Source organism: Gopherus flavomarginatus, chromosome 2, assembly GCF_025201925.1.
Source record: "Gopherus flavomarginatus isolate rGopFla2 chromosome 2, rGopFla2.mat.asm, whole genome shotgun sequence".
Taxonomy (NCBI): Eukaryota; Metazoa; Chordata; order Testudines; family Testudinidae; genus Gopherus; species Gopherus flavomarginatus.
Window position 1 is genome coordinate 19,424,035 of NC_066618.1, and position 10,431 is coordinate 19,434,465.

The window sequence follows — 10,431 nt, forward strand, 5'->3', positions numbered from 1 at the left end:
GTGTCCGCGGCAGGCAGCGGCCGGCGCCAGCGGGGCTGTTCTCCCGTCCCCTGGGCAGGCTGGGAGCCCGCGGCCACGCTCCCTCCCGCCGGCGCCCAGCGCCATGGCCGCGCGTCCCCCCAAACTTCGTCTCGGGCCGGGCACGGAGGCGCAGCCGGTTCCCAGCCCGCCGCCCGCGCCCTGAGTCCCACGGCCCCGCCGCGCCTGGGCGGGAGCTGGCGGCCGCTCTCTGCCGCGCCCTTCCCACGCGGCGGCCAGCATGGACGGGCCCCTGAACCTCTCCGCCACCCCATGGGCAGCCGCGGCCAACCGGAGCGGCGGCGGCGGCCCCCCCACGGCCCTGCCCGGCCGGGCCCCGCTGTCGGTGTTCGGCGTCCTGCTGCTCACCCTGCTGGCGCTGCTGGCCGCCGCCACCTTCCTGTGGAACGTGCTGGTGCTGGCCACCATCCTGCGGGTGCGCGCCTTCCACCGCGTGCCCCACAACCTGGTGGCCTCCATGGCCGTCTCCGATGTCATGGTGGCGGCGCTGGTCATGCCCCTCAGCCTGGTGCACGAGTTGGCCGGGCGGCGCTGGCGGCTGGGCCGGGCGCTGTGCCACGTGTGGATCGCCTTCGACGTGCTGTGCTGCACGGCCAGCATCTGGAACGTGACGGCCATCGCCCTGGACCGCTACTGGTCCCTCAGCCGCCACCTGGAGTACACCTTGCGCGTCCGCCGCTGCATCTCCAACGCCATGATCGCCCTCACCTGGGCCCTCTCCGCCGTCATCGCCCTGGCCCCGCTGCTCTTCGGCTGGGGGGAGACCTACTCCGAGGGCAACCAGGAGTGCCAGGTCAGCCAGGAGCCCTCCTACACGGTCTTCTCCACCTTCGGCGCCTTCTACCTGCCGCTCTGTGTCGTGCTCTTTGTCTACTGGAAGATCTACAAGGCGGCCAAGTTTCGCATGGGATCCCGGAAGAGCAACTCCATCACTCCTGTCGCCCCCGAAGGGCTAGAGGTGGGTTGAGCTCAGGGTTTGCCAGCTGGCCTGGGCTGGGTGGCAGCTGTGATGTCCATGGCCCTGGGACCCCGCTCTGGCCCAGCCCTGCGGGGGAAACTTGCCCAGGACTGTGGAGCTCTAAGGTCTAGAAGGGAGACTTGCAGGCCAAGTGTGCAGTCATTGGGTGCTAGTGGAAATGTTGTGCTGGAACTTTGAGCCCGACTGTGAACCTCTGGCTCAAGCTGGTGTCAAAGTTAGAATCAGGACTCACAATTTGTCAGACCACTCTGTTTATTAGCGCAGCGCTCCGCCAATAACATTCAGAATACATGAGTGGCCATGCAAGGCCCAAACAGTCTTATTTATACAGATAAAAGAGTGGGAATTAGACAAAGGGACAAAGAAATCAAAACAGTAAAATTCACCTGGGGCACAGCATGCATATCCTATTTTTCCTAACTGTTATCAATCTAAGGCTAATGCTTTACCAATTGCCCTTTAACAGTGCAATTGTTCTATGTTAATGTCTGTTTTCCTGACACCTGGTTGCAACATTCCAACAATTTTGCTTAAAGGTACAGACAACATTTCTTTAATCCTTTCTATTCTTACTATATAATTCATTCTACGTTCACACTGGTGAGCAGTGACTCAGAGAAGTAGTCCCTTGAAATCCTGTGGGTCAGTGCTCACTTGTGTGACTGAGGGTTTCACAGGTGAGTCTGGCCCCTTAGAAGATTGGGGTGGAGGGTCAGTCGGCAACCACCCAGAATATGGAAAATAACCTGACATAGTCTTGTGGGAAATGTCTGTCTGTGCAAGCACCTACACAACCTTGCCAATTGTTTCCTAATGGTAGCTGGATGCTTTGAACTCATGGTTTGCTGGAGTATTAATGAGCTATATGACAATTTTTGGCAATAATGTATGTTGTATGCTCTCCTAGTACGTTTTTCTCCTTTCCCCCATCATATGCCGCTCAGGGACTAGCAGAGTCAGAAGAAGCAGGCAGGGCTGTGTGTGAGAGAGAGATCTACTGCTCTGATCCTGCTAACTGTGTGAAATATACATAGTCGGATTGTGATAGTGGGAGTAATTGTGCATATGCAGTTTCCACTATCACTGCTATTTTTATAACCTCAGCAAAGAGTCCTGTGGCACCTTATAGTTTAACAGACGTTTTGAAGCATGAGCTTTCGTGGGTGAATACCCACTTGTATTCACCCACGAAAGCTCATGCTCCAAAATGTCTGTTAGTCTACAAGGTGCCACAGGACTCTTAGTCTGGATCAGTAAAAGCAGCAAACACGGCTACCCGTCTGATACTTGACACCATTTATAACCTCAGTTATTCAAAACTCCTGTTACCCAAAACAGGGACATATACCTCACATCTCTTAAATAGGATAAAATTGCACTGGTGACCCAAACTACTTCAGTGTGCCCGATCACATTCATATAACTGCAATTGTACTGTAGATTGTTTGCTGACGCATGCAATATGCCTCATGTGGTGATGTGCAGCAGCAGGCAGGGTGCGTATGTTGACGCTTGTGCTCACGTCTGGCAGGTGAAGGAGGCCTCCCAACAATCCCAGATGGTCTTCACAGTCCGCCACGCCACTGTTACCTTCCAGACTGATGGAGACACGTGGCGAGAGCAGAAGGAGAAGAAAGCTGTCCTCATGGTGGGCATCCTTATTGGAGTCTTCGTACTATGCTGGATCCCCTTCTTCATCACTGAACTCATCAACCCTCTCTGCTCTTGTGACATCCCACCCATTTGGAAAAGTATTTTTCTATGGCTCGGATATTCTAATTCCTTTTTTAATCCACTGATCTATACGGCTTTCAACAAAAACTACAACAATGCCTTCAGGAATCTGTTTTCCAGACAGCACTGAGCAGCAAGCAGGAAATGAGAGGAAACCCCTTCTTCTCCAGCAACCCCTCTAAAGCTCCATCACTTTCCCTACTTAGCACATCCTATGGAGACTGGGGAACGCTGAAAGAAACTCTCAACTACAGAGATCACCAGAATGATTCATTGAGCTCATAAAAGATTTGCCTCTGAAGTTCAGCAGCCCTCAGAGACTCTGCCCACACTTCCTTTCTCACCCTCCAAGCCGGCCCTTTTGTAAACAGCACACAAGGGCTTGCTGAGTCTCCAGCAGTGTCCTTTTCCAGCACGTGGTTGACTTCACCCTCTCTTCAGTGATGTCACTCAGGTGCAGTTGCTTGCAAGAGCAGGACAGAGAAGTCCATGTGACACAGAAGGGTTTTTGAAGCCCAGTGCCTGCTTAGCTGGTCTTTGCATTTCAGAACTATTAATTTGCATATTCCCATATGCAAAGCCAAACCCCTTTAGCAGTAGGGTTTCTCATGACAGTGTGAAACAGGCATCTGAAGAAGTGGGTTTCTTTTTTTACCCATGAAAGCTTATACCCAAATAAATGTTAGCCTTTAAGGTGCCACTGGACTTCTCATTTGTTTTTGTGTGAAACCAGCTATTTTACTGAAAAAACTATATTTTTCAGAGGTGAAGAATGGAATCTGTGTTGCAGAGATTAATTTTAACTCTGAAAATGAATCTTATTCCCCAAATATAACTGCTTGGTAAAGATATAAGAAAAGGCTTCTGCATTATGGATCTATCAACAGGGGGATGTTTACTATTGGATTTGATGTAGCAAGTTTTTCTGTATTTGTTGTGGAAGCTTAATTTGTTATATGCAATAGAGTGAGAGGGGTGCATCATTGAAAACATCTGTTTCATATGCCTGATTTAGTTATGAAATACACAGGTGTTCCTTGACTGCAAATGTTTAAACTTAATATCTCTCTTACATAAAGGAAGCTACTCTAATTCATGGATGTATTTTAATCAACTTTGGGGCAAGTTTCCTGTAACTGCTTGAGGATACTTGAAGTGTATTTCAAAATGCACATCAGTTCAAAGTTTTTAGTTTCTAGAGTGTAATTCAATTCCCATTGAAGTCGAAGGAAAGACTCCAGCTGATTTCAGTGGGAGTTAATGACCAGTCTATTTAGTGGCTAATGACGTTTGATCCTGGGAGTCTAAGGTTTCCAGCAATTGGGGGAAGGCTGTGTCAAGGGCCAGCATGCTATGCTTCAGGCATAAACCATCAATAGCCGTGCCTTCTGTCTAACTTAAGATCAAATCCATCCTCGTTGCCCCCTTTCTACCATAAGTGCAGGTCCTGGCTGCTGCTCACTGTTTTGCTTTCTTCCTGTGCCTCCACTTCACCAACATGATTTTAGCAACTGCCATGTCACTTGCACCTACAAGTATAGATGCATGCTTTCTGTCCTAGAACTGCTCGAATGACAAGTTTTCAGATGGAGAATAGCATTACTTCCATCTATCAGTTCTTGAGGTGCAACTATTAAAATCAGACTGGAATTTAAAAGGTGGAGGAGAAGACAAGATAGGAATCAGAATTACATGATCTCAGGGTCTGGTATCTTGAAGCAAAGATAAAAAGGGGAAAAAATGCTATAAATCACTGGAAAGCCTTTAAGCATCCTGGCCCAATGCACTGCCTGGTGCAGGTGAAGCTCATGGGAGCAGACTCCAACTAGCAGGAGGCAGTTTGTTTAGAAACAAAGGATGAAATCCTGGCCCTATTTAAGTCAATGGCAAAACTTTCTCACTTACTTCAACAGGCTTGGATTTTCACCCAAGACATCTTACCTGATGAGTTTTAAAAAGATTCGTTATACAACAGGAAAAATGAGTGAGACAGGTATAATCCCTCAAAAATCCACTTGAGCAAGTTCTCTGAATAAGGTGGTGCGCTAACCGTGGCCAAACTACAGACATTAAAGAGAGAGCCTTTTAGTACTTTTGTTGTATGGTTTTAATCTATTTTCAGTGGAAGCTCTGACATGTTAGATAATCTGATAAACGCATGAGCCAAGTTTCTACTGATGATGATCAGCGTGTATGGATGTGATTGTTTCACTAGAGAAGGGGTGGGTGTGTGTGTTTATGTAAAGCAGTGAAGCCAAGAATGACTAGGAGGAAACCAATACAATGTTTGTTGTTGAGGCAGAGCTTTTGTTATACTCAGCAGTGCTTGAAAATAGAAGGAAGGATATTTAACTGGTCTGATCAGCTGTGCTCTGCAATATTCACAACACATGTTTCAAGGATTTATGACTTATTACAACAATATATAATCCACTAACAACCCTTCCCCTCTCCATCTGGAAGGGTGTTAATGGGCCACTACACCTTGAATGGTCCCTTGAAATATGTGTTAACTACTTATGTTAAACAATCTGTTCCACCTTATATTTAGCTGTGGCACTGAGTCTGGCTTTGTCTACAAGAGCATTGTGTCAGTTGAGTGTGAAAAAAAACATACTCTGGACTGATAAGTTTCACCAACAAAGATGCTGGCTGGACAGTGTTATGGCTGCAGGAGAGGCTCTCCTGCTGACATAGTGGCTACCACTCATTAGAGGTGGTTTAATTATGTTGACTGGAGAGGTCTCTTCCCTCCAGCAAAAAGCGTCTATACGGGAGACCTTGCAGTGTAGACCTGCCCAAAAGCTACATCTACACTGGCACTTTTGTCCCTCATGGGTGTGAAAAAACACCCCCCAAATGACACAAGTTTTAGCGACGAAAAGCACCAGTGTGGACAGTGCTTTGTTGACGGGAGCCTTGCTTCTGTCAACGAAGTTACCGCCCCTTGGGGTGGTTTTTATTTTGCCACTGGGAGAGCTCTCTCCTGGCGATAAAGAGCAGCTGCACAGCACATGTTACAATAGGACAGCCGTGCTATTGTAAGGTGCGCTGTGTAGACATAGCTGTAGTTTCACAGACTGAAGAAGAGCCCAGTGTAGCTTGAAAGCTTGTGTCTCACCAACAGGAATTGGTCCAGTACAAGATATTACCTCGCCCACCTTTTCTCGTTAATTTTCCCTTTGTTGTGTCATTTCTATGCAAGCCAAAAGACATGAGAAGATTATAAAATGGTATTAGAAAATTCTAATTTGTCTATAGTTGTGCTTTAACAAACAACATCATATTAAAATCCACAGTACCTTTCTGCAAGTAATGGCTACTGACTAGTCCCAGTTATCTACACAATGGATCAAATCCTGCAGCTCTTACTCAGGATTTAGGACTGCAAGATTTGATCTCAAATATCATCCTAGCCGCGTAACATGGGTGTAATAAAGATTTCTATCCCAAAGATCATTCCAGAGATTCACACCTAAAATGAGACAGAGGTGTGATCTGAGCACAAAGTGAAGGAGCCAGGAACTCCTGAATTCTGAGGCCTTGCACAAGTCATTTATTTTGGGGCAGGGCCCAGAGGCACAAATCAGGACTTTGATGTGCTAGGTGCTGTACTGAGACACACAGTTCCTTTCCCAAAAGAGCTTTCTTTTCTGCTTCAGTTTCCCATTCTGTAAAATGAAAATACTAATATGTACTTATTGGGGTGTTGTGAGGATTAATTAGTTCACATTTCTAAAGCACTTAGAATGTGGAACACTGTATAAATGCTAAGTGCTGCTATAAAACAGCTTCAATTTAATTTCTCTGAAGGCCATTATTATCCATTATTGCTCTTCCTGTGCTATTTAATGACAGTATGGTACCCCCAGAAAAGATTTAACTAACCTTTTCCACATTTACAATTAATGCATTTTCCTCTCAGTGCTGTGACAGTTCAATGAACAGCCTAGAACACCTGTACTGAGACTCAATAACTAGACCAAATAAGCTGTGTGTTAAATGCTGTCTGGTGATGAGCCTTGCAGCACATTGAATACAATTATCAAGGCTCAGGGAGCAGCAGCTTTTAAGACAATCTGTTACTTACATTAGTTGCCTTTATTCAGAGAAGGTCACAGCTGACTGCCCTTCGATTCAAACAGAAAACAGATTGGCTTTTTTTTTTTCTGGAATGCTGTTGCAGACAAAGTAGGCAGAAAATGTGCTAATCTAACACAGCCAGAGAGGTGCCAGGTATGTTTTCATGTTCTGATAATTTGACTGGACTTTTCATTAAAATTGCTGTTGAGACACCTGGCAGCGGAAGTTAAAGGGGTGATTTTAAGTAGGCAAAGTGCTATCTGGTTAAAAAAGTTCTAGCTAATGTAGACCATTGATGATTATTTGCTCTTGTCTATCGTGATCAGCATGACTAGGCAATGAGGTAAAACAGGCCATGAGGTAGGGCTTGTCTGTGCTTAAAATGCTGCTGCAACACAGCTGCACCATTTTTGAAGTGCTTCAATGAAGACACTAACTACACCAATGGGAGGGCTTCTCCCATCGACGTCTGTCATTGATCCACCTCCCCAAGAGGCAGTAGGTAGGTCAATGGGAGAATGTTCCCAGTAACCTAGGGTTGTCTACACTGAGGGTTAGGTTGGCTTAACTGCATTGCTCAGGCCTGATCCACACTACAGCGTTAAATCGATTTAAACAGCGTTAAATCGATTTAACGCTGTACCCGTCCACACTACAAGGCACTTTAAATCGATTTTAAGGGCTCTTAAAATCGATTTCTGTACTCCTCCCCAACGAGTGGAGTAACCCTAAAATCGATATTACTATATCGATTTAGGATTAGTGTGGACGGAAATTGAAGTTATTGGTCTCATTCTTTTACTGAGCTACCCAGAGTGCACCGCTCCGGAAATCGATGGTAGCCTAGGACCATAGACGCACACCACCGAATTAATGTGCCCTAGTGTGGATGCGTAAAATCGATTTTATAAAACCGGTTTTAATAATTTTGATTTTATGCTGTAGTGTAGACGTGGCCTCAGAGATGTGGATTTTTAACACCCTTAAGTGACCTATTTACCTACTGTAGACCAGGCCTTAGAGTGATTTTTAAATACATCTGAGAGTGGTGGGAGCTCCATTTGCAGCCAGAGTCAAAAAGTTATTTTATAATTAGGCACAGTATTATACACTGACTAGGTTCTCTATTATCAGTTCTAATCATTGGAAGTTGTACTCCTATAAGAAATATAGAACACTTACACCAACCCCCCACTGACTTCAGAGGGTCAGGATTTCATCCCAGAAGTCTAGCCATCTCAAAGAGTTTATGATCCAATGTCAGGGCCTGTGTGATGGTTACCATGCTAGATGCACCATTGTCCCTTCTCGGGGTATCACCAAGAGCACCCCTACAGGCCTTTACCTCTCCTGGGGTGGAATTCTTCAATCTGACATCTCTCAGACCAGGATTGGGGTTACATCCCCCTGGGTACTAACCATAACTACTTCAGCAGGTTTATCTGCGATTGGACCCTGGAAGGTTTTCCCTTCAGGTACCTGCAACAGCAACTGATTAAAGTGATACAAAAACAACTGCTTCAAAACAAAGCAATAGTTCTACTTTCTCCCAAAGGTACAAAGCATGCAGGGCCAAGATATACAGAAAAACAGAGGGTCCTACATGCATACTCCCTTCCCTAAGCTTAACCTCTCTAGCCATAGCTCAGGGGGATCTGACTTATTCCCTATCTCTGAGTTAGGAGAAGCAGCCTGCTCTGCTTGCAGCATGCTCCCTCTATCTCTAACTTCTGGCTCTCCCCAGCCTGGCAGTTTTTCCATTGACTCAGCCTCTCCTGGCTCATCCAAGCGCTGCCTTCTTCTAGAGGTTTTACAGTTTCCTGTGATCCCCGCCTTAGCCTGGCAGCAGCCAGCCACCTAGTTTCTTCCCACTGATGACCCAGCCATTGTCTCCTCAAGGAGTATTTGGTATTTTTTTAGCTTTCCTGCTCAATTACCTCTACATATCGATGTTGTCACTGGAAAGCAGGCAGCAATACAAGCAGTATTTTATTTAACTGAGGGGCGGCAAGGCTGGAACAGCTAATCTTACCTTCTATGTGGTACATGGGCAGGGAGGGTTTGCACAGGCAGTTAAAGCCAGACCCAAACCCACAGAGGGCTTTAAAGATTAACACCACCTTCAATAACTATGGCAGGGTCCATGTGTCAAAAGAATAGCCACTGGGTTGTGCCAACTGCAGAGGAAAATAAATGGTACTCTGGCCACTGACAGCACCTGAGATTCTTGGATCCTCCATTGCCCCAAAGGTATCCTGACACTGTTAATATCTCTGAAAAAAGGTGGCACACCCTTGATGGGGTGCACCATCACCACCCAACCAGTGTCCACTATCTCTGCACTGAGCCTCAGGCTGCTCTCTGTCTTTCAGATCCCTACACTGGCCAGACCAAAGGTACTGCATCATCTGCTTCCAGTATTTAGTCCTGCCATGACTGCAGGGGACTGGACTAGATGACCTCTGAAGGTCCCTTCCTGTCCTACAATTCTATCAAACAGCCATGTAGGAATTGGTTGTTATCAGTATTCTGAAGGCAACACCATCACATGACTTCACTCTCTCCCACAAATATCTCACATACAGACTGAACAAGAGGGGTTGCAGGAGAGAACTCTGCAGGGGAGAGCATAAATTTCACCCTCTGGGATCTCAGTAACCAGGCTTGAAACACTCTCAGCTCATGCAATACTGAACTGGAGAGAGCAGAGCTACAAAGCCAGTGTGGCATAATTCACCCAGGATTGGCTTTCATAGCCAACTCTGGGATCATAGAATATCAGGGTTGGAAGGGATCTCAGGAGGTCATCTAGTCCAACCCTCTGACAGATTTTTGCCCTGATCCCTAAATGCCCCCCTTCAGGATTGAACTCACAACCCTGAGTTTAGCAAGCCAATGCTCAAACCACTGAGCTATCTGTCCCCTACATATGATCAGATCATGGATGGTATTAACTTTATTAGCTACTCACCTTGTATAGAGCAGCATGACATGAAGAACAGGGTCCTTAACTGATTCTCAAAAGCACAAGACAATAGCAGTGGGACTGAAACTTCTATACCTAACATTCTCCTCTTGCTTTATGGTATTCTTGACATGGCAGAGACTGGAAAAATCTAAGCTCCTCAAGAGTCTTCTCCCACCCAATGGTCCTCCATAGCCCTAGCTTAGAGCTGCACTGAGCCAGTACATCTATCTATCTGTGTGGAGATATACCTATCTCATAGAACTGGAAGTGACCCTGAATGATCATTGTGTCCAGCTCCCTGCCTTCACTAGCAGGACCAAGTACTGATTTTGCCCCAGCTCCCTAAGTGGCTCCCTCAAGGACTGAGCTCACAAGCCTGGGTTCAGCAGGCCAATGCTCAAACCACTGAGCTATCCCTCCCCCATTTCTTCTCTCTGATCCCTCAGATCCCAGCATGTTGAGCTCAGCCTCAGTCACACCAGAAAGTGTATATTTAAATGACCTGTAATTACTTTAAAATCTGGCTTTGGTGCATGTGGCACAAGCTTGAGTGAATATGGTCACCAAGCTAATCAATATAGCTTCTTCCTATGTAGGGTTAAAATAGCTTGCAAGGCATTAATTCTGT

The 10,431-nt window shown here is 46.4% G+C and overlaps 1 protein-coding gene across 1 annotated transcript; it reads left to right on the plus strand.

Annotated features, from left to right (window-relative positions):
- Positions 1-259: 259 nt before the first annotated feature.
- Positions 260-3,719, plus strand: HTR5A (5-hydroxytryptamine receptor 5A). Its single transcript, XM_050940434.1, has 2 exons — positions 260-997; positions 2,550-3,719. Exons 1-2 carry the CDS (start codon positions 260-262, stop codon positions 2,880-2,882), a joined length of 1,071 nt encoding a protein of 356 aa, XP_050796391.1. The 3' UTR covers positions 2,883-3,719.
- The last annotated feature ends 6,712 nt before the right edge of the window (positions 3,720-10,431 follow it).